Source organism: Haliaeetus albicilla, chromosome 2 (assembly GCF_947461875.1).
Source record: "Haliaeetus albicilla chromosome 2, bHalAlb1.1, whole genome shotgun sequence".
Taxonomy (NCBI): Eukaryota; Metazoa; Chordata; class Aves; order Accipitriformes; family Accipitridae; genus Haliaeetus; species Haliaeetus albicilla.
This window is the reverse complement of record NC_091484.1, coordinates 2,583,268-2,606,819: the sequence shown is the minus strand read 5'-3', so window position 1 is coordinate 2,606,819 and position 23,552 is coordinate 2,583,268. Positions and strand designations below refer to the sequence as shown.

Below are 23,552 nucleotides of genomic sequence, written 5' to 3'. Positions count from 1 at the left end.
ATCTGTCAAGCTCCCATGCAGTTCCACACCACAAAAAGCAAAGAGCTGCATGCACACAGTTCAAATAAAAGTCAGAAACTGACAAAAATGTTTAATATTAGTTTTGAAGAAAAAGTGACAATACTCGCTTAGATGAGAAAATAACAACTAAGTGTGTTTAGTGAGCTCTCCTGCCAACCTGTCAGCCCACAGCCGTGGCTCTCCACTGAGACCCAAGCAGAGAGGCAGGCCTCCCCGCAGCTGCTCTCTCAGCGCGTGACAATGCAAACTCACTTGGGACACAATACACAATTGCCGTGGGAGCTGGCGTATGGAGGTTGCGCTCTGATCTGCATTTGGCTGCCGCTCTCGGGCCATGGCACATATCAGCAGAACTGCAAGAGAAGGGAGTTTAAACCCCGATTAGAAAACCTCACTGCCAAGAGGAGTTGCAGGTCATGCGTGTGCTGCCTAAGAGAAGATTGGGATCCAGGTGATGGTCTTGTTTCTGAAGCTGGCCAGGGCTTGGGGATTCTGCAGAGGCAGGGCTCAGCCCCCAGAGTAGGGATCAAAGAGAGCTCCCATTTCAATCTCTCGGCTGTGGCTCTTTGGCACTTGGTAGCGGTGCCATTTCTGCTCGCCTTTGACCAGGAGATTTCTGCTCACCCCCGAGCTCTGTGCGCAGTATAAAAGAGCAGTTTTTAAATCCTGAATGTCATCACCACCATCTCTCAGGGGGCAGAGGGAGCATGGAAAGCACTGTGAAGCTGATCATGGCAGAAGAGGGGATGTGAGGAGGGAGGCAGGGAATGTGAAAGTGAGACTTGACCCCAGCTGGTCTGCAGAGATGGGATGAACCCAGGAGCTCTTGCCTCTGTGATGGGAGGAAAGATCACTTGCTAGAGCCAGTCAGCATTTGGCAAGCACCTCTGAGGGCAGCAGCTAAGCATCTGCAGCATCGTGGGTGCAGCTACCCTAACACCCCTCAGTGCCAGTAATATCCTTGGTGCGCTACCTTCCAGCGATTCCCACACTCGTTGCACACGACAAAGGTGGTCATGGGCTCATCGGAGCTGCGGGTCTGCACCTGGAGGAGGACATGAGGGAAATGAGAGCCGAGCATCACACAGGACCCCGTGGCAGGTTGGGGGGGGTCACAGGGAGCTCCCTGTCCCTCTGGCCACCAGGGATTTCTGCTGGGGTCACACTGTCAGAAATCAATGAGAGACTGAGGCTTGGGAGGGCAAAAGGAGCTTTTCCCTGTAAAATTAGTCTGGTTATTGTTTTACACACATCTCATGACCTCTCTCTCCCTCCTGACACTACCCAGAGTGACATGTTTTAGGGCAGTAGATTTCTCTCCTCACCCTCTCTGCTGCCCATTCCTCGCAGATGGCTCTGGAGGTAGACATACCCACAGCCGGTCCCTCCCTGTGCTGTCCCCGGGGAAGGGAGGCAGCCAGCAGCGAGACGACAAAACCCCCAGCCCATCCAGCACATGCGACACATACAAAAAAACCCACTCAAGCCATTCCCATTTACAGACCAGTCCTATGTCCTGGCCTCACAGGAACATGCTGTGGGTTACCAGGTTCTGCACATTTCCAGTCTGTTTTATATTTGAGCTATGAAGGAACTCTTGATATTTAACCCAGATGTGACTGCTGCCTCTGACAAGCTCTTGCCAGCAACACATACTTTGCTAAAAATCAGATTTTCATGGCATTTGAATACCACAATGCAGATCTACACTGAAAATACTGGCACACCCTGTGCAAGTCAGCAGAACTATGCCGAGGGGTAATTATGGTGATCTACATGTGTAATTACCCAATACGCAAGAGTCACAGTATTCGCATGATGCAAATTAAGCATGTTTTGCAAGCATGCTGGATAGATAAATTCTGTAATTCTCACCCAACGTTACTGCCTGGCTTCCAACACTTCATAAATGCCAGTTCATCTACTTGGAACTTAAAACATCTCAGTCACCAAATAGTGATTTCACTGGAAAACTAACAAAAATACAGAAAACCTCCTGATATTTCTATTTAGAAGACACTGTCATCACCTGCCCCAATTACAGGCAGTCGGACTCCAGTCCACTACAGGTGGAGACAGAGTCCCTTGTGCTGCTTGAGGCAAGCGAGACAGCCCAGGCAGTGCTTCCAGCTGACTTAACTGGGACACACTCACAGAGCAAGGTCTCTCGCCTGAGCCAGCCTGTGGGATGCAAGACTGCTGCTGAGCCAAAGGAAAATCCCTGGTCAGCTGCCTGGCTCTCATCTGCATTTGCATGTCAAGTCCAAGCATATGAAGGAGTTTCACTCGCCGCTTGCACATGCAGTTTGTGCGCACCCACTCAGTAGCAATCGCGTGGTTGCTGGTGCATTTTTGGGTATCTGCGCATTCTAAAACACTGACTCACAGCAAAGGCACATTTATCTCCAGATGCCTGGCGCGAACATGGGAACTAAAAAGCACTGGTAATGCACAAGGCTTCCAGCAGCTGTCCATCAAGAAGGAAAATCCCCTCTGCCTGTTCACATCACTGCTTCCTTTATTCCTTATGTTTCACCTGCTTCATGTTGTTTGATTTTAAATTAATTGAGATTTGTCCAGCCGCAGCTTACCTACATTCTTAATTTGCACTTTTAATACTATCAACATGCCCGCCTCGGTTTCTGCAGTCTCTCTCCTCTACACTACCCACTCTTTTCTTGTCTGAATATCCACATTCCCAGTACCTGCTTTCAATGTGCAGCTCTCCTGAGCTGCACAGCAAGCAGCACTACTCTACTTTTGAAAGCTTCCTTGGGACTGCACAACCCCTGCTCATGTACAAATGAGCCAAATAAAAGTTACACAAGCTCCAAGGAAATGGGTGCAAAATCGTTGTGCAAAAGCAGTATGTTTTAGAGAGCCTTGAGTGTACAAAAAGGTTCTCTCCATCATTGGCAAAATTTGTGCTGTGCCACAGGGCCTGTCATGGAGCAGTAAGAGCTCGTGACCGTGACAGATCATGTCCTGTGCAGAGGTCAACGGTGTGGAAGCTGTAAGAGCAGGAAGACTAACCTGGGTGTAGGTGCAGTTCTTCTTCTTGCATTTCCCACAGGTGAAGAGGTCAGTCTGCGTCCCTCCTGTCTTGGCCATCTGATGCTCCCGGATTGCTTCTTTCGTCATGGCTTTCCTGATCTCTTTCAGCTCATTACTGGCCATTTCCTTTCAAAAAAAGCAATAAAATCACATCTGTCCAGTTTCACCACCACACCCACTACAGTGGAAAGAGTCAACAGGACAGGATGGTCTAACAGATGGGTATAAAGACAGAAAACTTTCATTCCCGGTTTCTGGTTCATATCTAGGCCCCCATGATGATCTGAAGTACCAGACTACTCTCCTCATTGCAAACCCCATTGCTAGCTCACTCCCTATGCACTCTGGCAGCAGCTGCTGAGAAATCTGCAACCCCAGCAGCTGACAAGCCCCTTGCTTCAAGCTAAACCACAGGACATCCCCTGTAAGCAGCAAACCCTGCTCCTCAGGCTTCCTCACCTCCGAGGTCATCACCGCAATCTGCTCAGGGGTAATCGCCCCACACAACACATTCTTTTTCAGCTCAGGATTTTTGGAGTCCTTCAGATTCGAGATGCGGCTCCTCACTCGGTTTTTGTATTTCATGTCGGTGTTCTTGACATCTTGGTATATGCGTACATCATAGTCAAGGAGTCTGCAATCAACCCAGAGACCTCCAAGCACTTTCTACACCACTCATGAACAGCAGGGAGTGTTAACTGCTGCCAGGACACAGATAAGGGTGCTGGGACCCAACAGTACTGTCTGGTCTGGGAGGTTAATGCTGTATTTGAGAGCAGGCTTATACCATCCCAGAGTCCAGGGGCTTTCAGTTCTGGCTTTTTCACTGTGCTGGAAATAATATTTATTTTCAGTTATGCTCAGGTTCTTCAACCTGCTCTTTCAGCAAGGTAGCCACAAAACCCTCCGCTAAGAGAACCCAGCTGCACCTCCTACCCCACAGCCCCCCAAACCAAGCAAGTTCCTGCCTTATCTCAAATCAACATGCAGCTTGATCCTCATTGCTCCATCCTTCCCATTGCTTTTGTGTATATCAGCACACTCTCCTCCACAGGGAGGCACAGGGAAGTTGCATGTATCTGGAAGCAGAGCTGAGAGCAGGAAATCTCATGCTGATGGGAAGGACAAACTGGAGATTACAGTCCATTATGGTGCGAACAGGAAGGAAATAACCATGTCCATCACACCAGCAAGGGGTCTGCCCTGAGCTCCCAACACCACACTGGTGGTTCCTTAGTGTCCCAGGAGTCAGCCAAGCAGAGCTGGAACCAGACCCAGAACCCTGACAAGCAGAGTTGCAGCAGAACATTTATGCAAAGAAAGACTGTCCCATTTTTTCCTCAGAGCACATTCATTTCATGGCCTGGAGACATGCAGGCCCTTGAGGAAGCCCCGTACAGTAAGGATATATTCTTCAATCTGGGCTGCTATGTGCTCACAGTCAGCACCAATGGCAATATAGTCGTCTGTAAGACAAGAGAAACATGAGGTCAATGACTTCCAGCCATGCAAGGGGTCCCAAGGCTCAGTATTTCTGAGACACAAATCTAGATAGTTTGCTATTTTGATTTACATGCTCTTTCCATCAAATGGCATCTTGGCCTTTGCTCTAGCTACCCTTTGACCCTTTTGACAAGGGCAGTGATGAAAATAGACCAATCCAGCCAGTCTATGCCCTCTGCCTCTCTAGGAGATGGACTGCACTAGACAAAGGTAACAAGAACCTTGGCCTCAGAACATAGTTTTCCAATATATTCTTGGTATAGTTGAAATCAAACATATATAGGCAGGAATTGAGTCTCATCAGATATTGGTGACAATGAGAAGTAGCTCTACTCAGATCAACAATCTGTCAGGGCCTGAAAAAGCAGGCAGCAACTGCATCAAGTCTTCATTTCTCTTCTTACCTCAGGACTTTGTCTGCCCCTCCCCTCTTCTTTCACATGGCAATTAAACAGCAACATATAGAGAGCAATAACTGCTATGAGTTTGGACACCAGGTATGGTAACCAACACCATAAAGCAGGGAAGATAGGGCAGAACAGGGCTGAGCTTAGCAAGACTCAAGGGGACTCCTTCCCAGACTTCATATGGAAAGGGTTTCTTTAAGAGTTATACAAATATTTAATGCAGCATATATAAACACATGCATGCACACAGGAAGGCTAGAAATAAAGACTTTGTGAACTTCTCCATCTGCTGTCTACATTCCTTGGCTCCAAATTAATAAGACTCTGCAGTGCTTAGACCCCAATTTTCCAAAGGGATTGGCAATTTAGACACAAGTATGTGTTCAGCTTGAGGTGTTTAAAACCTGACTTTCAGAGATACTGAGCACCTGCAGTTGGCCTCCCATTTTAGATGGCACAGTCTGAGCACAAGACAAACCTGTTCCACCCCAGATCCACAGAGGAACACAGTGTTTAAGGGGCTCCAGTCTGCAAAGGCAGGGGATTCTAAGAGCAGATGGTGGCTGGCATAAGCGCCATTACCAGCCAATTCCATGTATTGAGTTACAGCTTCATTTTGCGCCCCAAGGGTAAGCAGAGATGACAGCTTCACTTTACAGCCAGGTCCATGTGCAAGTGTCTAAAAATGCTGCAATGCCAGCCAGTTTGTCAAAGGGATGACCAGTGGCTAGACTGAGCTGATGGCAATAATCCTTTGACGAGGCTGCTCCAGAAGAGAATATCTAAGAGGATCTGGCACTGACCTGCCAGAACTCTGTCAGAATGCACCAGGAGCTGTGAAGCACTTTAGGCAATGCAGGGTTTCCCCCAGCACTTACCATCAGCCTGTAGAGCTGTTGTCAGCATTTCTCTGCATTTGTTGCGGACAGCATCGCAGGTGACAGGCGCCGGAGGGAAGGTGGTGATTTTGGGGGTGGTTGGAGTCTTCGGAGGCTCCTGCCTTTTGTTGGAGCTAAAAGAGAAACTTCACCTGTCAGAATGTCTCAGTTCAGGTCACTGAGAGCAGAGAAGGGATCAGCAGGTATGTGGCCAAGCATCCTGTTAATCATAATACAAAACCAGTCAGAGGAAAACAGTGCAAAGACACTTGCCCCAAATCAGCATATAGTGCAATACATCAGCCAACACCACCAACCCAGATACGAGCTCTCCTGGGGACTCTGCTGGCTGTAAATGGAGGATTTAATCCATGAAGCAGGCCTGCCAACCAACTTCTGTTATTCAACATGTATCACAACTGCTGCACAACTGGGCATCAAGTGAAAATATTACAAAGCTGTTGGACACCATCAGTAACTCAAATACACTCAGGACTTCCCAAGACCATCAGCACTCTCTCAGTCTGGTAGCATAGTGCACAGATGCATGGTACTTTATTCCTCTCTTACTTAGCCAGGACACCAAGTCCATAACTGCTCTCAGCAGAAAGGGAGCAGAAGCCACCACTAAGGTTAATCTCAGCTGGTTCCTCATCTCATATCCTTTACTGCCAAGATCTCAGCAGCAGGAAAGAGAACAGCTAAACAAAAAAAGCACTCTAGCTCTCTGTAGCCAACAAGGAGTGCAGCACACTGCCTTCTGGGGCAGAAATCAGAGAAGCCTACACTAACCCCTCCAGAAGGAACTGCCATGCTAAGGAAAAGAAAGAAAATGGCTCCTTCAGCTCCAATATTAAAAAAAACACCACAACAAAGCATAACACATAAGAGGATCTTCCTTTTTCCTGTAATCCGGACAAGACTCTTTGACTACTCATCTCACAGAAGAGCACCCCTACACAACCACACACAGCTTGCACAGGTGCCAGGCTAGCACAGGACTAATAAATACTGCTTCAATCACAAAAATAACTTCATTTCCACCTGCAAGCAATCACAGGCACAGGCAAAGGAATGCAAACACCTGCCTGCTGTGGCTGCCTCAGCCAGGTCATCTGCCAGGGGAGCTGGCTGGAGAGACTGAAGGCACAGAATCACTGCATGATGCAGGCAGGCTGAATCACCACAGAGGCTGGGCTTGCACACACTGCTGCGAGGTTTGCATGCTGGAGAAGTAACTTCACTCAGCTGGGTGTACACCCATAGTGTTGAGATGTCTTGCCTGTAAAGCCTAACATCTGCACATAGAGTTAGTTAGCCCTGCAAATACTGCTGGTAAAAGATTTGGGCTATTATGATTCCCAGATGATTTTACAGAGCTTTCCCCAACCCCCCTTAAATCTAGGCAGCAGAACAGCAATTTTTTCAGCAGAGATTGCTCTGACTTTAGTGTTTGGACCATAAAACGCACTGTATTTATGGCCAATGCCTGGTAACATTAATGCAGTAAGAGACAAAGGAAAAAAAAGAGAAGTCCTGATATTTCACCCATGCCATACTGGCACCATATCCTTGATGATCCAACTGGCTTGACAATTTCTGGTAAGCTGGGTCACTACTGCCAGTTCTTTGCCATCAAATGAGTTATGAACAGGCACTTCCACTACACTGTCCTGGAAGGGATTAGTCAGCCCACAGCAAAACAGCGCTAAGCTGAAAACCTTCTGAATCTGCTGCCACACAAGCTGAGCCAGACAACTTCAGGGACTTATCCTGGGAGACCCTGCTGCTAGGTTCAAATCCAGTCTGGCTCTGCAGTGCCTCAAAGCCCGTAGATCCTCATTAGAGCTACTGGATTTCCACAGTTCAAAACCTCACCAGGCCCTCTTAAGAAGCATCCACCAGTGCACCTTCAGGAAACTGTTCAGCTCAAACCATAGCAAAAGATTAATTTTCTGCTCAGATGAAATAGATCCACTCTACAAGGGAGATTTTATTGCTTGTGTTTCTCTTTGACCACTAGCTGAATAAAAAACATTTTTTACCAGCTAGTTTTACTGGTCAGCACTGCAGGAGGCTATTAAGGAACAGATTTGTGACCAAACAGCTCAAAACATTCAATAGGATTTACACTGTACATATTACAAAAAAAACAACTTAGCTTGCAGATAGTTAATTAGATGATGATCTTCTCCCATCTGGGATGTACAAATTGCCATCAGGTACTTTTGTGCTTAAGAAGCTATGCACAAATCACAGGCAGCACACGTGGGGGTGTATATAGTAAAGCATACACAACTCAGGAATAACTCATCTAAAAGTCACAGCTGATCATGTTGCATAAAACAGTTTGGAAAAATGAGACTTCCCAAAGGACAAAGGCAAAAAGCCTAGAAAACATACCTACAATAAAAGGAAAGACTGAAGGAATCAGAGTGGTTTGCAGCTGGGAAGACTTAGAGGAGACAAGTCCTGAAATACTGGAAAACTTGTTACAAAGGAAGATGGTAGGAAAAATCCTCCATACTTGCTAAAGACAACAAAAGCATGAAGAAATGGTCTTAGCAAGACAGGTTTTGACGGAGAGCAAGTTTCAAATTGTAAAGGTGAGTTATGAATTAGAAGATACTGCCAAGGGCAGCTGTGGAAATGTCTTACTCTGAGGTTTTTTAGGGTTGTCAAAGAAGAGCTTAGAGAAAGGCCTGTCAGGGACAGCTTGGGCAGAGGTTGTGCTGTCCTGGGAAGGGGTGGCAGGACAACGCTTCCCAAGAGCTCTTCTAGCTTTAACTTTTGTCTCATTTTGCAAGCAACAGCGACGCTAAGGTATCCCAGAGCAAAACACTGCGTGTGAATTCTCAACACTGACCTTCACCACGTCCAGTACTTAAAGCCAGGTCTTTAAACTAATACTTGCACAGGTAATACTTGATTTTCAGGAAGGTTCTACCTGCAAATGCTATTGACTTAAATATTTAGATGTTTATTCCCTGAAGGTAGAAAAAAGCTAGACAAGATGCATGGTTATCCCACTTCTGTTAGCTGATGAGTAAAGACATATTCACCTACATACACGTATATGTCATACATGCCCTGAGATGACAACTGATCACTCATGATTTAGAGGAAACAGACTTCTCAGTCATTCCAAAGACTGTACAGAAAGTTATTCATTAAGCTTTAGAAGTTCGTTTATAATTAGAATAGTTGGGAAATAGAGCTCAAACACACCTATAAGACTTATTTCAGGAAATCATTGTGGTTCACACTGTTCCTGTTAAACAGGAGAAAGAGCTTGTAAAATCTACCCAGGCAACAAAAGTTTATACATAAAAAAAGGCTATGCTGGAGCAAAATGGTGGCAAAGCAACAGCCAGGGACTGCAAGCAGAACTCAGGGCTACACTGGAAGAAAATCCCATGGAAGAGCTGAATTCAGGCCAAGATCCAAGACCTCCTAATAAAGGCAGTTTAGAGAATCCTGGAAAAGAAAAAGCTCATGCTGCCAGAGACAGAGAAACATTAGATATAGCCCATTAAAATGTACCACACCAATGGTCTAAAATACTACAGCACAACAGAATATGCTTTGGATTACAGTAATGCAGTATATAACTTCACAGGTGCCAGCACCACACTGGCTGGCTCAGAGCCTTCAGGTCTTCAGTGCTAGCTCTCTAGTCACTACAGAGGGATTTCTACATCTGTGTTCCAGAAAGCAAGAAAAGTTTCAGGCCAAGAGCTATTCAAGTTTTTCTCCCTGACAGAAGAGGAAGGCCTAGCCAAAAATCTAAGTGGCTGAAATATCTGAATACAAGCTGATCTCTTTGTTGTCTTGATAGCAGCCTCATCTGAACCAGCTATCACACTCTGAGCAACTAGTCAGACTCCCTTCATCACAGCCTGTGCTTCAAAGAACAAAGACTCTTCACTGCTAATAATTTATTTTTTTTTGTCAAGGCAGATTAGCAGCTTATTTTGCAGCACTAGAGAATAAGCATTCCTGTCTCTGTAAAGACAGCCTGGCTCAACAGACTGACACCAGGAGCTAGCCACTTCTGCTGGTCTATGCTACACTAATCCATTTGCTTCTGTTTATCCTGCACAACCAAGGGGATGCTTTGCCATTCAGAAGATGGAGGCTGAATACATGTAGAAAGCATCAAGAAGGAAAAAAAACAAAAAACAACACCTGCAGTATCTGCAGCACATCAAGGCACAGGGGAGCATTAGAAGCACAAGCCAGAAAGCTCCACTCCACATAGCCCACACTAACTGTCTGACAAAGCAGGGAGACAGTGGGGTTTTGCCTCTCTACCTACAGCCAGGATCCTTTTCCAAGTGAAATTACTACAAGCCTCAGCCTTCAAACCAGATGCCCGAGCAGGCCCAGCTCATTTGCTCATAACATGCCTACTGCCACTGTGCCCAGGGAATGTCTCATACTTCCTTCCCTCCAGGCTCCACATTCTGCAAGGTCAATTTTCCAAAGGTTAAGTCAGAAGCTTCCCTTTTTCTTTGAACTGCAATACTACTTCCTGGCTTGAGCAGTACCAGCCAAGTTGGTAATGCTTGCCTTCTTTCCCCCTCAGGAACAGCCAACAAGTACCTCCATGCAGGCTTCTGCCCTTACCCCGGAGGGAAATCTGCCTCCCTTTACCAGTAAGGGCACGCACAAAGGCTCTTAGCCATGACTGACTCAGTTCCTACCCTCATCAGCCCTCCAACAGATCCTTTCTGTGTCCACACCCTAGGGAAGGCAGTACACCAGTCTGCCCTTTAGAGTATAAGATCATGAAGAGAAGGTATTTGCATCACGAGGCTGGTGATACTGCTCAGGCCAACTCTCAGCTTACACAGCAAACCCTTCTCCACTACCACTGACTGCTCTTTGGCCTCCAACTCTCATCTCCTCTCAATGGAACAGCTGGGAGACTCCATCCTACTGCTTTTACCCCCGTACCACTGACATACCAGACTGCCACTGGATGTGTGATACACACAGCTCTAGACAGCCCCAGCTCCCACATTGCACTGCATCACTACAAGACTCAATTCTGGCTGTGACATCTCCCCAGTGCTTCCATTGCAATACTTAGCAAATCCTTTTTCACATTTTATGGAAGTGAGATAACCAAAGATGCATGTCAATTAAAGTTATGTAGCTCAGCATCAGTAGCCTTCTCCATCAGCAGCTCTGTATAGAGCTGCAAAGGCTCACACCAAAGTGTCAAGCCTTGAGAGATCTGAGCAAAAAAGGAAAAGAAAAAGCAAAGGGTAGAGTGACAAGAAAGTGACCAACAAAGACAGGCTGCAAACATGGAAGAGCTTGCAAACTAGCAGGACTACAGCCTTAATACTCTAAATCTTCTGGCAAACTTGGGAAATTGGCTAAATCACTTCAGGGTCAAACCTACAAAGCACACACCCTCCTGGTATCTGAGGCTGAGAGAAGTCTCTCACCTCTAGAACAAAGCTTTACATCGCATTTGCCCCCTCCCCTTTGATCACTGCCTCCACTCAACAGCTTGGCAAGTGCAGTGGCAGACAGTGGAAATGGGATGCAACATTCAAGGCATGGCAAGAAGCAAGCATGCAGCAGACCTGCCAGATGAGTGGACATCAGTCCAGAGTGAAAAGAGGATTTCTGCTGGGACTTGTCAAGGACAAAGAAATGGAAGTTTTACTCTAGTGATGTATCAATCAATCCCATCCATCACTTGAGATTGCAAAGGCCAAAAATAATCTTCATTCTAAGGAGTTCAAAGTTAGAAATAAGCAAAAATATATAAAAATGCAATCCAAAATAGAACAGAGGAATGTTTTACTAATAGAAAAATCAACACATAACCAAGAGTAGAAAACCAAGAAATAAGATGTGAACAAAATCAAAAAACTCACTAAAGCCACTGTATTTTGTAGATGTATATTTCTGCATTACAATTTATTAAAAACACCACACAGATCATCTCTGAAGTCTACATTTCTGGTGCTTCTGACCAGGAATTTGACTACAAAAAATTCACAACTCAGACATTTAAAAATAAAAATTAGTGTAAGGTGCCTTAAGAAAACTCTGTAACATAATAATTCTGTAACAGCATCATCTTTGGTTAAAGGAAAGCATTACCTTTGGTCTCTTGAGTTACCAGTCTCCTTCGATGAAGATGTGGGCAAGGACAGGCTTTTCTTTTTCTCCTCACTTTTTTCCTCAGAAGCATCTATATTCAAAAGAAGAGAAATTGATGATAAAGGGTTCAGAACAGGTCTTTATGCTACAACCCTACATACACTAATCAATGTCTTAACACTACACAGCATTGGCCTAAGGCAAGTTATTATTCTCCAAAAAGAATCAGGAGAAAGAACACCTTTATGGCCTTCCATGCTTTCCAACAGACCCTTTGCTTGCCTTTAAGTAGAAACTAATTCAAACAAAAGCTTTCCTCACGAAACTAAAGAGCAATCACCTTCCCTGCCTAGGAGATAAGCCTCCTCACAAGACATGCCTCATCACAAAAGTTTCTTTCAGAGACACCCTGGCTGCTGAGTAGAGATTAGATCAAGTTCTCTAAAGCACCACTAAAAGAAGCATTTCCAGCCAACACCACCTGAAGGGCCAGTACAGGCTAGTCCTTCTGGGAATACAACTTTAGTGTTTCCCAAGTGCTGTCAAAAGCCAATAGCACAACCCTGGAGAGGACTTTCATGACACTGTAGAACAAGTTTGACCCAGAGGTAAACTATCTCAGCATAGCCAATACACATCAACCCTAATGTGGAAGTGACAGTCCTAGCCAGGACAGAAAAACAGTGCTTCTGACACTCATTTAGCCTATCAAGAAATGGGGAGCCCTGGGGTGCAGACTAGAGCCAGCTGCACATTTCACTTAACCTCAGACACCACATCACTCTTGTTCTTTGTTACACACAGGTGCCCAAGAGATCAGTTTAAAAAGTAAGGAGTGTTTGAATTTCACATTGGGGTACTTTGTCACTAGTATAGAGTGGGACACACACAGTCTTGCTAGCAGGACACAGGTAAAGCTGCCCTTCCAATCTCGGCACTGCAGATGCCTCATTCTTTTATCACAAAGGTAACCACTAAGACCATATTTGTAATCCCTCCATCTGTAAGTTTGACATTAGTTTGTGCTACATCAGTATTAATATTTCTCAGACAGAATTACAAGCTTCTGCTTATCAGTGTTCATCACCATGAAAGCCTCCCCAGCAGGCAACAGTCCATGTGAATTTGTCTACAAGGTGTTAAACTAAGTTCCACCTCCAACTCATCACCCAAAATGCATTCCAGCATTTCTCTTTCCGAGCCGTTGCACGAGGCTGACAGCACACGCTGTATTAATGCCACACAGCACAGAAGTGGGGGCAGAGGGTTCAGAGGGCAGATACTGTTTCTACAAATAATGCTCCTAATTATTATACAGACAGGTACACATTAAGAATAGTCCTGAAGCTTTCAATGCTCTTTCAAGGATGAGCTAGCTAAACAGGAGCTAAATCTAGAGGAATGCATGGCAGGAGACAAAACTTGAAAGGCAGAGGGTGCAATTGTAAAGGCTCATCCGCTAGAATATTCTATTCAGATCAATAGATAAGCTCTCTTGAGAAACTCCATCTCCCACTGAAGCCAAATCCTTCACAAGTTGGATCTGACAGGAACATGCTGATTTTCTTACCTAAAAGTTTTTTCCAAGATTTGATGAGGGATTTGGCAAGCGATATCACTTCTTCATCTGTGCTCTGCTTTCTTAGTGCATTTACTGACATTCCAATGCGTGTGGACTGCAAGTGAACATTCAAATGAATCATTCAAGAACAGACTCGTTATTTGTTACAAGCTGAAATCAGAAATAAACATGACAAAGTCAAAGCAATGACCAAGATATGAAGTATCCAAGGACTTGCAGAATGATTATCTCCTTTCAGCGTTGGAAGTGCAAGATGACGCTCTCCAATTTAAACCAATCAGAGGCTAGACATCCAATCACCCACAAATACCTTCTCTACATATCTAAATATTACTTTCTAGCTTAGAGTGAAAAATCCAAGATACATATCTTAATCTCTGAATTGTAATTCTGTTCACACCTCCCCAGTGTCCTGAATATCACCATTACAAAGACTTAAAGAACTTCTCCAATGGCTGCCCTTTGTGTTTGCTACTTTAATCTGGTCTTTCCTCTTTTTGAAACCTAAGAAAGGATTTGAACAGTTACCCACATTTCCCTCATCAGCTGTGCACAAGTTTCAGGCAGCACATAGTGGTCCAGTACTATAACTGCCAGTCCAAAACCCAGGTTTGGTACTGTCTTCTGGATTTAATGTTTATTTTGATGTTTTAAGTGAGACAAGAAGTAGGGAAAGCTATTAAGTTTATTTAAACAATATTTTGGACTCAGATGCAGACTTCAGCTTTCTACCCTAACCGTGCAGCTCACCTGCAGTAAGTCCAAAGTCATAGGCATACTTTTCAGTTCTTTCAGTAAATCCATTGCACCATCCTGGAGAGGAAAAGACAAACAGAATGAGTGCCTCAGCTTTTAATAAAGAAAGGCAACAGCTTGGGAATAAATTCAGAAAGTTGAATTTGAAGAGAAAACACACCAACAAGCCTTCCCTAGAACATCAGCAAGATTACTGCTGGGATTGATGTTCCAGACAGACAGTAGATCCTACAATCTGGAAGCACCTGAGATATTGGAATGGGCAAAACAGAAGAGCAGTGGAGCGCTACAGATCTTTGTTGGTGTATGGTACAACTGCAGCATTAGCTTATTATCCTTACCTGGCAAGCTTAACATTTTTAACACCTGAAAAATACACTCCGAATCATAACTGTCCCCTCAGCACACCACTTAGCTTCCAGGAGTACTCCTACCATCAGACTCACTATTTTGGGGGCCCTGATCAATGGTGTTACTAGCTCGCAAGAACAGTTTAGCAGAGTTGCAAGAACTTCAGTCACCACCCACCTAAAGCTCAGAGTCATTGCCCAGAGACAGAGCTAAAAGTATCCTCTTTCTACACCTTGAAACTTAATGTAGCTGTTTCCTAGTTTTCATGTTGGTACCCCACTCTGCTCAGGACAAGAGCTGATAGCAGGAGCAAAGCCATCAAGCAGTGACACTGAAGAGCTGGTCACTTGACACTCATTATATGAGGTTTCCTTGCATCAGCTCTGCATCCCAGAACCCAGATCCAGAAAAAAAAATATCTGACTAGGCAATCTGTAGATACCTAAAATTGGTAGTCACTCAGAGAAATGGCAGGGACAGAAGCACTGGCCAAGTCTCCCTTCAGCAGCACTCAGCAGATCACAGCCTGGAGTATACCATCTCCATTCAGCTGGCTTTTTCCTCCCATCCCCCTTCTACCAAACAAGGCCTTCTAGTGTTCACATTTAAGAGCTCATTTAAAACACCAACCACTCCAAGCCCATTTGCAGCACAAGACCTACAGAGCCTTGAGTAGAGAAGCAAAGCAGCCTGCACTGACAGACCCTGTCCTCAGATCCCGTCCTCCCTACGCAGAAGGGCTGCTTCCAATTCATTGTAGGAAGCAATCCAGCTGCCAGTGCCAGCCTACAGAACAGATGCTGAGAAAGCCAAATCAAAGCAGAGTCAAAGCTTTCAGCATGCACACAAGCAACTCACAGCAGCATAAACCACACGTTACCATACCCAGAATGAGCAGCTTCCCACTCAGGGAGTTTCACACCTTTCTGTTCCTCCAACAGCCAAATGGACTCCATTAAATCCAGCCCTTAACATACAAAATGACCAGGTGATTCCTGTCTCCGTTATCAGAAACGGAGCCACTTGGCACAGTGGCAGCAAATGGGGATCCATGCAAAAACTAGAGCAACAAACAGGTACTCCAGGCAACAATCCTGCAGGAAGAGTTCGCAAATTAGCCGATATACAATAAACACGCTATGGTTCAGTACCATATAAAATGCCAACCAAGAGGAAACATTGCATACCGCTCATTTAAGAAGCTGCCTCTTTCTCAGTGAAGCTTGGAAGCAAATTCTGCAAAGTTGCTCCTTTCCTATTTCAACAATGGTGTTGAAAACCTGCCATCAACGGGAACAGACATCACAGGCTGCGGTTTAGCCCAAACACACTTTCCTGGGTTGTTACAACAGCTACACAAGTGCCAGTGCTCGCCCCTATACGCGGCTGGCAGAGCCGGCCCAGCATCCAAAAGTTCACGTGACAACTGCACCCAGCATCCCATTACCCAAATACCACATTCCCCTAATCCCTTCCCCTCCTCGCCCATCACCTCCCACTCCCTGCAGCCCTCCCTGGCCCCAAAAGCCCTCTCCCCCACCCCAAACACAGATGTACAGCCTACCTCCGTCGCAAACCCTCGTCACCCAGCTCACTGCCTTAGCACTGGTGTGATGCTCTTTGTACTCGTATGAGCACCGACTGCCATATCCCTTTAGGCAGGGAAATACTTGCTACTGTCCCCCCTAAAGTCACACCGGTTACAATACACCCTGCGAGACCCCCAGTGTGCAGACAGGAGCAAGGCCAGCCCTCCACACTCGAAAGGCCACATGAGAGCGAGCAGAAGTGGTGCTTGCATGGGATGGGGATGCAGGAGGCAAATACAGAAGCACTGGGGTTTTCCCTGAGAGCGTAACAGAGCCCCAGGCCAGTGCTGGGGGGATGCCTGAGGGTCCCCATTCCCAAGGGGGCTCCCAACGGGACAGGGGAGGAGGGCTGAGGATGCTCCCCAGGAGGAGAACGCCCCAGCAAGGCAGCACAGGGTGCTGAGCTGTGGGGCTGGGGGTGCATGAGGCCTGGGGTGGGGGGCACAGCATGGGGAGAAGGGGTTCCCACAGCACCCTGGGGTAACTCCCAGTAACGGGCACTGGGATGGAACGGGGTGGATCCCACACCGCCGCAACGGATAGGGGCCCACGGAGAGGGAGACCCCCCCCCCCCCGCTGCAACCAGGTCTGGGGGAGGGAAACCCACCTTGGGGGGGCGGGAAGGCTTCTGCTCCGCCACGGTAACGACTGTATAGAGAGGGAGGAGCCCAAAATGGGGGCAGGGGGATGCCCCCTCACAACGGGCACTGAGGGAGAAGTGGGGGGGGGGTGTCCTGCAGCACGGCAGCGAGGACGGGGACCCCCGCGGAGAGGGAGGCCCCGGTCGCCAGACCAGAAACCGGGGAAGGGGAAACCGGGGAACGGGGAGGGCCCCCACCCTCCCCCTCACCCCAACCGGGCTGCGGGGGCCCGGCCGCCGCCACTCACCGCGCTCTTCTTGGCCACCATCTTGTCCAGCCGCCTGGCGATACGTACGATCTCCTCCTCCCCTCCCATCGCGCCGCTCCCCGCGGCGGCCGGTCCCGGGGGCCGGACGGGGGCTGGTCGGCGGACTGCCCGCTGCCCACCACAGCCCCCCGGTACCGCAGTCCGGGCGGGCGGGCTGCGCGCGGGGCACGACGGGAACTGTAGTCCTCCGGCCTCCCGCCCGCCTCTTCCCAACGGGCGGCGGGACTACAGCTCCCAGCACGCCCCGCGCCCGCCCCGACCCCCGCCGCGGGGCACTATGGGGGCTGTAGTCCGTCCCCTCAGGAGCCGCAGGCCGCCGCCCTGATGGTCCGGCAAGGGAGCGGGGCAGAGTGAGGGGGGAAAGTCCCCTCGGTCCTGCCGCGGCTCCCGCGGTCCCTCCCCCGCCGTGCTGTTTCAGGGCTCCCCGAGGCAGCATGGACGCGTGTGTCCCAAAATTGTTGTCGCGGGGCAGCGGCGGCTGAGCCAGGCCGCCCGCCCTGGCATCCCCATCCCTCAGGGATCCCCACCGCCGACAACCCTGAAGACTCACAGAGCTGGGCCCCGGGTGATTCCCCATCGTGGAGGCCCGAGGACTGCCGCACCCCATACACAGCCCAGCCTGGGTAAGAGCAGGCAATGGGGAGCCCTGCCTTTTATAACCTGCCCGGCCCCTGCCACAGGTGGGCCTCGCTTGGCCCCCCCAGCACCAGCCAGCCACAGGTGAGCTGATCCCGATGGAGCCGCCGCGGCCCAGGCAGCAGCACCGCCTGAGAAGACGACTCGAGACAGCAGCCGGGGAAACGGCTCCAGCAGCGATCGAGCACCCCAAGAATATCGCCCGTGGCTGCAGTCCCGTGGCGGGTCACCCTCAGCCTCGCCGCTTGGCTAAAGCGAGACGTGGGGCTGTGCGACCAGGCCAGCACAGCCTTAGGGACTTGAGACTAATTAACAGAAGGCTGGACAGGGGACGGATGGTTTGGGGGTGCCCAGGCCAGGGCATAGAGCCCCCCTGTAGGTGGCACTCGTACACTGTGCGAGGGCGGCATGTGTCGTTCCCCCCCCACCTCGTCATCCCCCCTCCCAGGAGCTGCGCAATGGGACTCGCTGCTGAATATTATTGCTCTTTCCAGCTGGTTCCTGGCAGGGCCTTCGATGCCTCCTCCCGCACAGCCGGCTTCACAGCCTTCGCCAAGCGCGGATGTTTCGGAGAGGGCCCTGACTGTGCTGGTAAAGAGCGGCCGTGTCCTGCCTCGACAGGGCTGCGGATCGAGCGAAAGCATGGAGATGTGCTACGTGTGGCCTCAGGCTGCACTATTAGGTGTTGGGAACCAGGGCTGCCTGAGCTCAGCTCCAGCCCTGCTGTGTCCTGTGGCAACTGAATCACTGAGGGCAGAATTTAGCTTTACCAGCACACAAAGGTGGGGAGTATTGAACAGATCAATGCTAAACCTCTCCTGGGTGGCTGTCCCCCAAAACTGCCTGTTAGGTACCTAAAGCTGCCAGCTTGCTATTCTTTATGGCAGCTCGCATGGAGTTGGACAGACCTCTGGGATCCCCTCGAGCAAGAGCTGCTCCCCAGATGTGTAAGACACATTTCGATTCATCTCCAAACCAGCAGAGGTGGCCCCAGACCAAACCTGAGCTCCAGACCCTCTCCCTGGCATGACACTTGGAGCTACCTTGAAACTTCTTGGCTTGGCCCCATGTTTGCGAATGCAAGTTCCCTCCAACCCGCCGTCTGGAGCCTCTGCAGCATCTGGAAAGCCTCCATCCCTTGGCAGGGTCTGGCCGTGAAGCGAGGGGGTGCCATTTTGGAGAGGCCCTCCTCTGTGAGGGAGGAGGTAACAAGTCCCAACAAGGGGACCTTCTGGAGGTCCTTGGAAGCGGGCAGCTGCCTGTCCCGTGTGTGGGGTCGGGTCATGCCGGTCCTTGGCGTCAGAGGCACGCTTGAGCGGCACTGCTGCCACTGTGAATGTGGTTTGTATCACTGCAACGCGAAGATGGTTCCTGACCACAAGTATGGCCGGGGACGTGTCTCAGATTCCAGAGCACACAGTCACTGATGCTGAGCGCCGTCACCCCGTCGCTCCCTGCCTCTGAGCGACAAACCCGTCACCCGCCAACGCCGGCCTCCTGCCGCAGCGGACCGTCCTCGCCCAGGCCCCACGACTGCCTGGATGGCAGCGGGTTCCCAAGGAACATAACGGCATGAAATCCTCACGCCTTCAGTCCCGTCCACTGCCTGCTGGGCAGGAGAAGAAAATGCCTCCTTCCTTTGCATGCCTCCAGGCATGGGCCAGCTCTGCAGCCTAACCCTGCCAGCCTGCATCTCCACTCTTCCCAAGGGTTAACAGCACAGGCGTTTGCGGAGCGGGGAGGGTTTCTGGCTGACCTTGGCTGGGAAGCATCAGTGGCGTCGCTCAGCCCAGCCCCCCAAGCGTGGAGCCGGTGGCCGGAGCGCTCCCCAAGCCTGGGTGGAGGTAGATCCAGAGGAAACTCCACCTCCGCGGGAGCCAACCTGCTATTGCAGGAATTCCCAGAGAAATTCCCGCTTGGGCTGATCTGTCAACGGATCCATGAACTTTCTTTTACCTCTTGTGAAAGCAGCTACTTGAATGTGCTAAAAACAGAGCAGGGGCGAGCCTGTCTCTGGAGCTGGACTTGGCGGAGAGGTTGGGAGGGGGCTTTAGCTGACCCCTGCACACCAAGAGGCACTGTGAAAGTCTCTGCACATGGTGCCTTGCTGGCAGCTCCCCTCTGCAGGCAGAGCCGGCGGAGCCAGGAGAAGAGTTTGCTGCAAAATAAAAACCCATAAAATCTCACCTGGTTCTCCCACTGAATTATAGTGTTTCCCAAGTGAGTGTCAGCTGATTTGGACCCTGTGGATGGGCTGGATCAAGTTGGATGAGCTTTCCTTGCTTCCAGTATCCCCAGCAGATTCAAGTCACCAACATTCATTTGGAGATTGGCCGCCAAACCCCACCCTTTCTGTTGTTCCCAACCACCAGAGGCTCAATCTGGTCTCCTTTTGGAGAAGGCAGAGAGGAGAGGGCCACGAGACCCACAGGGAAGCTCTGTCCTGAGACACCTCCTAATTTCAGGTGTGCCCAGGTCTCCAGGATCTCAGCCTTGGGGTCACGGCTTGTAGGGACAGGAAGGTTGGCTGTCCCTGGGTGACACACTGGGTGGGCTCTAGAGCTGGTAGCAAGATACCCCATCCAGGGAGCTACAGACAGCAAGTAGCTGGTAGGTAGACCCCGAGCCCTCATCCAGCACCACAAACGCCAGCCAGGACATGGAAGCAGCTGCCGTAGGCTTTGCCAGAGCACCACTGATTTTGGGGAGGGGTTTTGATACATCTCCCCTCCTTTTCACCCTCGTGAGCCTGCCTTGGCGGCAGCAGGGAGCTCCTGGCTCTGTTGGGTGGTTCGCTTTTGGCTCTCAGCCATGTCCACCTGGCGTGGCAGCCTCCACAGCGGGGGTCCTGCTGCCTGCACGCATCACTGATGAGGATAGCCGCAGCCAGCCACCCTCCTGTACTGATGGTCAAGCCATTCCCAGCACCGACCTCCCTGGGGATAGTTACTTTGCTGTTCCTCTCTGAGCCCAGGGCAGCTCAAATCTGGGAGAGGAGGAGGAGAGAGACAGGGGAACCAATCCCCTAGACATGAGCTTGTGCCAGCCCCAGAATAGAGGCAGGGATCTGCCCTTTTTCCCCCTCCTTGCTGCAACTGTCCGATGTCCTTAGGCTCCTAGCCCTGGCACCAGGGACATTTGACCCTGGAGGCCAAAATGCTCCGTCCAAACACTTAAGAAACCTGGGGAATTTGGCCCGAATGGTGACTTGCATTTCTGTCTTGCAGACCATCCTGTTTTCCCCTCTGAGGAGCCAAAGGGACCTCTCCACACCTCATCTCGTGGCACAGGCTCTCCTACCACAACAGAAACCGGCATGGCTCCCAGGACATATCACAGGCTCAATCTGTGCGACCCCGGCAGAGCAGCCCACAGAGGCTCTGTGTCCTCCGCTTCCCACAACCTCCCACCACATCTGTCCTGGAGCTGCTCGTGAGCAGCCCGTGCCTGGGGACACTGCCATCTGGACCTCCTGGGACAAGTCCTGCACCAGGAAGGGCTGCAGGATTTGGCTGCAGCAGGCAGCAGCCGCAGAGGGGAACGTGGCCAGGACCACCCCGCATGGTAGCCCAGCCTCTGCCACCCTGCGAAACGGGGAGCGTGGAAGGGAGGACGCAGAGAAGATGATGGTTCCCCTGGGCCCTGCTCATTGCAAGTGTGAGGGTGGAGTTTGGACCTCCAGCTTTGCAGATGCTCTTCCGAGACACTTTGGATGTTCCCTAAATCTCCTCCTTCAAACGATTTTAATTATACTGGCTGTTGTTCAAAATAATAATGACAGGGGGAGGAATAAGTGCTAAGCAGCAGCCTGTCACGCTTCGCGAGGTGTTCTCGGGGGACGCTGGGCCAGACAAGCAGCTGGCCCAGAGCTGTGGCAGCCAAGTGGGTGCAGGCTGCTGTGCCACGCTGGCCACCAATGGGCTCTGGGCTCTGGGCTGGCCCGCGTGTGCGTGAGAGCGTGTGCAAGCACCCAGGTCTCCTTTCTCTCCCCCACTCTGTCTCCTTTTATGCGCCTCCATAAAACATAGGAAGTTCAAGCCATTCATTTTGCTATTTGTGTCTCCCTCCCCACGCCCCGGTTCCCTCCCTTGCCCCCTGCAGCCTCTCGGCTCGCTGCTTGCCCAGCATCCTTGACCCCGAGAAGTCTGGTGTGTATGCACTTCCCTTTTGGCCCATGGAAAGCGCCACTCTGAACTGGTGCCTTGATAAGTCTGCTGTGGGAAGGCAGGGGCTCCTGGGCTCTCACACTGGGCTTTCCCATGTAGCATTTCCTATGCTGTCCCTGCTCGCCAGCGTGATCGCCAGACCAGGGCGGTGGAGAAGCTCTCTGGATGGCGGTGCCCCTCCGTGGCAGCAGGTCTGTCCTCCTCGGGCTCTTGTGACTTGCTCTGTGTCAAAAGCCATGGCGCGTGGAGGGAGATATCCTCCCGAGGAGGCGGAGGAGGAGGATGGTTAGCATCTCATGGGCTAGCATGGTGCCTCTCAGCTTACCCACAGCAAAGGATTGCAAAGAGCTTTGACCCCCCAGCCCCTTCCTCTAGGCGGTTTTGCAAACAGAGCTCTGATATTGTCTCCCACAGAGTTTGGGATCGACGGGACCTGTGTCCTGTCTGCAAAGGAGCAAGCCCATGGCAGGGCAGCCAGGGCTGGGATTGAGACCTCAGAGGGGCTGGAGATAGGGATCAACTGGTAGAGAGGGAGGAAGGAGAGGCTCAGTGAGGAGGGCTGGGGAAGCACAGAGGGGCCTTCTCTCAGAAATACCCTCCCCTGAGCTGCCCTGCCAAAGCACAAGGCCCTCACTGTTTCAGCCATGGGCTGGGGGCTGTGGCAGTCCCTCCATCACTACCACCATGGGGACACAAGGACAGTGCCCACGCAGTGGCTGCATGGACACACACCTCCCACTGCCCACCAGCGAGGCAGAGGGTGAAATCCAGGCAGCGAACAGGCAGTGTTTGGCCTCCTTCATCCATGGCTGGAGTGAAAGCTCCTTTGGCACAGCTGCAGGGAGCCATGCGGGGCAGGTTCCCCTGCAGCGAGAGCACCCATGATCTAAAAGCTATCGGAGTTCCTAGGGCTGGGTCTGGATTCATGTACCTGAGCGGGCTGCTGGGTGAACTGGGAGGAAGAGTCTGCATGGCTGAAGTCAGCGGGGCAGGCAGCTGCACCGCAGCATGCCAGTGGGCAAAGGCAGCGTGCTCCCTGCCTCGCTGCCTTCATCACTCCCTTTGAAACCCCCTGACACCCCCTTGCCCTGTGCTAACCACACAGCAAGGCCAAGCAGAGCCAGGTCACCGGGGTTTTGCCATGCCCTCTGCTCTCCAGCTCTCCCCGCAACGATGGGACCACAGATAAGAGCCTTCTCCAGCTTATCGTCCCATCGGCGGTGCTGCAGACGGCTCAGCTGCCCCACTGCCGAGCACCAAGCCCTGATCTCATCAGCGCGCCGCACACTTGCAGCTCGAACAATAACCTCCTTCCCTGCCCGACACAATTCCCAGAAATGCACAGCCTCCTGCTAAAGCCTCCCTGGGGGAAAACATGCCAGCCGGCCTGTCGGCACCAGCACGGACATCACTGCCAGCCGCTGGCAAATGCAGCCTGCCGCGTCCCCGGCGTGGAGGCACCTCTGCAAAAACAAGGGTGTGCTGGGTGGGGTGGAGGGAGAGGCTGAGCTGGAGTCCTTGGGGCCATCCTTTAGCTGGATGTGCTCAGGAAATCCCTCTCCCTCTGGGCGTTT

General features: G+C 50.4%; 1 protein-coding gene across 4 annotated transcripts; it reads right to left on the bottom strand.

The window, feature by feature from the left end:
• Positions 1–59: 59 nt before the first annotated feature.
• On the bottom strand, positions 60–17,352 carry TCEA2 (transcription elongation factor A2). 4 transcript variants are annotated; one of them, XM_069802910.1, is made up of 12 exons: positions 17,156–17,305; positions 15,866–15,958; positions 15,564–15,772; positions 14,322–14,384; positions 13,560–13,665; positions 11,990–12,080; positions 5,864–5,997; positions 4,485–4,541; positions 3,535–3,689; positions 3,055–3,201; positions 995–1,066; positions 60–374 (listed from the first exon to the last, which is right to left on the bottom strand). In XM_069802910.1, the coding sequence occupies exons 4-12, from the start codon at positions 14,373–14,375 to the stop codon at positions 366–368; spliced, it is 825 nt and encodes a 274-aa protein (XP_069659011.1). In that variant the 5' UTR covers positions 14,376–14,384; positions 15,564–15,772; positions 15,866–15,958; positions 17,156–17,305; the 3' UTR covers positions 60–365. The 4 variants fall into 4 exon arrangements, with proteins under 4 accessions (XP_069659011.1, XP_069659017.1, XP_069659002.1 ...); XM_069802916.1 differs by lacking the exon at positions 15,866–15,958 and having other exon boundaries at positions 17,156–17,285; XM_069802901.1 differs by lacking the exons at positions 15,564–15,772; positions 15,866–15,958 and having other exon boundaries at positions 17,156–17,350.
• Between the last annotated feature and the right edge of the window lie 6,200 nt (positions 17,353–23,552).

Coding starts and splice junctions, on each gene's coding strand:
- TCEA2 (XM_069802892.1), bottom strand. CDS start 17,224: ATGGGAGGGGAGGAGGAGATCGTACGTATCGCCAGGCGGCTGGACAAG. Junction 5,998..11,989: donor GGTAACTCAAGAGACCAAAG/GTAATGCTTTCC, acceptor TTTCTCTTTTAG/CTCCAACAAAAGGCAGGAGC. Junction 3,690..4,484: donor AGCAGCCCAGATTGAAGAAT/ATATCCTTACTG, acceptor ACTATGATGTAC/GCATATACCAAGATGTCAAG.